The sequence below is a fragment of the Didymella exigua genome, assembly GCF_010094145.1.
Source record: "Didymella exigua CBS 183.55 unplaced genomic scaffold M421scaffold_93, whole genome shotgun sequence".
Classification (NCBI taxonomy): domain Eukaryota; kingdom Fungi; phylum Ascomycota; class Dothideomycetes; order Pleosporales; family Didymellaceae; genus Didymella; species Didymella exigua.
The window spans coordinates 1-2,144 of NW_022984867.1; the positions used below are offsets into that span (position 1 = coordinate 1).

The 2,144-nt window shown below is 49.3% G+C and overlaps 1 protein-coding gene across 1 annotated transcript; it reads right to left on the minus strand.

Moving 5' to 3' along the window:
* Positions 1 to 52: 52 nt before the first annotated feature.
* On the minus strand, positions 53 to 514 carry M421DRAFT_10729 (uncharacterized protein; the record flags this gene model as incomplete). The annotated part of the gene is made up of 1 exon (XM_033587153.1): positions 53 to 514. One exon carries the CDS (start codon positions 512 to 514, stop codon positions 53 to 55), a length of 462 nt encoding a protein of 153 aa, XP_033442464.1.
* Between the last annotated feature and the right edge of the window lie 1,630 nt (positions 515 to 2,144).

The window sequence follows — 2,144 nt, forward strand, 5'->3', positions numbered from 1 at the left end:
ACAGAGTTCTTGTGACTGATTGGAGTCAGTAAACAAACGAATCAACAAGGGATCAATGATCATACAGAATGGAGCAGGAGTGGGTGCCACACTCAACGCAGCGCTCGCTGTTCGAATCGAGCCGATCATGGCAAATGCCATTAATCAGGCCTGCGTTGAAACGCAGGGCGCACCCACCACACACCTCCTTACGAGCGGCACCAACCTTGATCGGAGCGGCCTTCTTCTTGCCCTTCTTGGGGTGCTTCTTCTCCTGATCTTTGGAGCCGCGAGCAGCTTGGCCGGATCGCTTGGGGGTGATGGGAGCGAGCTCGCTATCGTCCTCCTCGTCCTCATGCTCGTCCTTGTCCTCGTGATCAGCGTCCTGACCACCGTCCACCTGATCGTTGGAACCCTCCTCTGAATCATAGCCGCTCGTGCCCTCAAGCGGATCAACCGGTGGATCGACAGTCCTCTGCCTCTTGGCTAGAGATAATCGCCTGGCAGACGACGCGTTGCGCTTGGCTGATGGCATGATCGTGTGGATTCCGAACGTGTACTGTCTGGTTGTCTGATCAGTCAGTGAGCAATTGAGAGAGAATGGGATTATCAACATACTTGCTCGAGGTAGAGGTATGGAGAGCTTGATCGTTATCAAAGAGACGAAGAAAGGACAGTGATTGCACAAAAGATCTGTTTGTCGCCATGCAATCAGTTGTTATGGTTACCAGATCAACTGATTAGAGCGGCACTGGAGCAAACAGCAGCCCCACCAAAGTGAAGGAGAGCGATCTTGACAGGGATCAATCAGGTAACAACTCAGCTGCGATACAGGCACCTGGATCAGTGATCCAGGCACCTGGGGGGTGTGTCGCAGCAAGGATCGAGGTGAGGGTGCATATCACGTGATCCGCATCTGGATATTGGACCGATCAGACACTGGCGATCTATCACGCCATGGTGAGCGGAATCGGGTATAGCTTGGAGCCGTGATTAGGGCTCCAATTAGGGTATAGCTGGATGAGCATTGGTGTATATATTCTGCTCATTCAGCACCGTAGATAGAACAAGGAACTTGATAACTTTCTTCACACTTGATCAACGATCAGAGACCACTCAGCTTCCACACCTTCCTACTCTTCCTCTCTCCTACTTCTCTAGCACTTAACTGCCTCTAAACACACACAAGGGATCCACCCTAATGTACACACACAGCTTAGTCTCCCCAACTGGACGGGGAGCTGTAGTTCTAAAATAGTAGTAATACCCACGCAGGCAAGAAATGCTTTCTAAGGTAGTGGCAGCACTGTAATTCTATAGCTTAGCACGTCGTATATGCCCTTTAGGAGGCGAGATGATGGACTTTATCCTCATCAACTAGACGTAAAATGAATACCAACCAACCAACCAACCAACCAACCCTACTGACGCGCAGGTAGTGTTGGATCGCCTTGAGGTGCGGTACTGTACCCCACCAGCATCCCCTCCACCAGAGACACTGTGGCAGTCAAGGACTCTAAGCAATACACACAAGTTTAGATCTCAGTTAAAGCTTATGCATGACTCCTTTACCTGGTCACTAGTCACAGCTTAGGCTGGCTTCTCTCAGCTTATTAAAGGTGGTGAATTAATGCTGCACCAAAACGCGCTTTAAGCTGCTCGCATTACTGAGCTTGAAGAGCAATTAGCAGTTATAAGTAGGAGGAAGTCGCGCAAGCGAAAGCAGATTCAGCATGGCGGCACACTCGAGTACGGCCCAGCAGCATCACGGGTAGCTGCTGAGGTGTCTGTAGCAGCTCAGCCGTCAAAGAAGACTCGTGGTGCAGATACTTAAGAAAGGACCTATGTAGCCCAACAGCGCTGTAGAAACTGTAGAAGCACTAGGCACAACACTTAAACGTGTTAGAAAGATATAGGAGAAGATTCTAAATCTAATGCAAGTACACAGTACGCTAGATCACTGTTTAATAGTGAGTAATTTAAGTTGCCACAATATAAGTTGGGCGCGCCAAGAGTTTTTGACTGGTTCAGTGATATGACTAGCTCAGTGATAGAGTACGTTAGGTGTAGAGAATATATCCTAGTGTTCTTATCATCCCAGCACTCCCATATGCCTCGTAGCGGATTCACACCTATTCCGGATATCTCTCTTCTTGCCTGCGTCG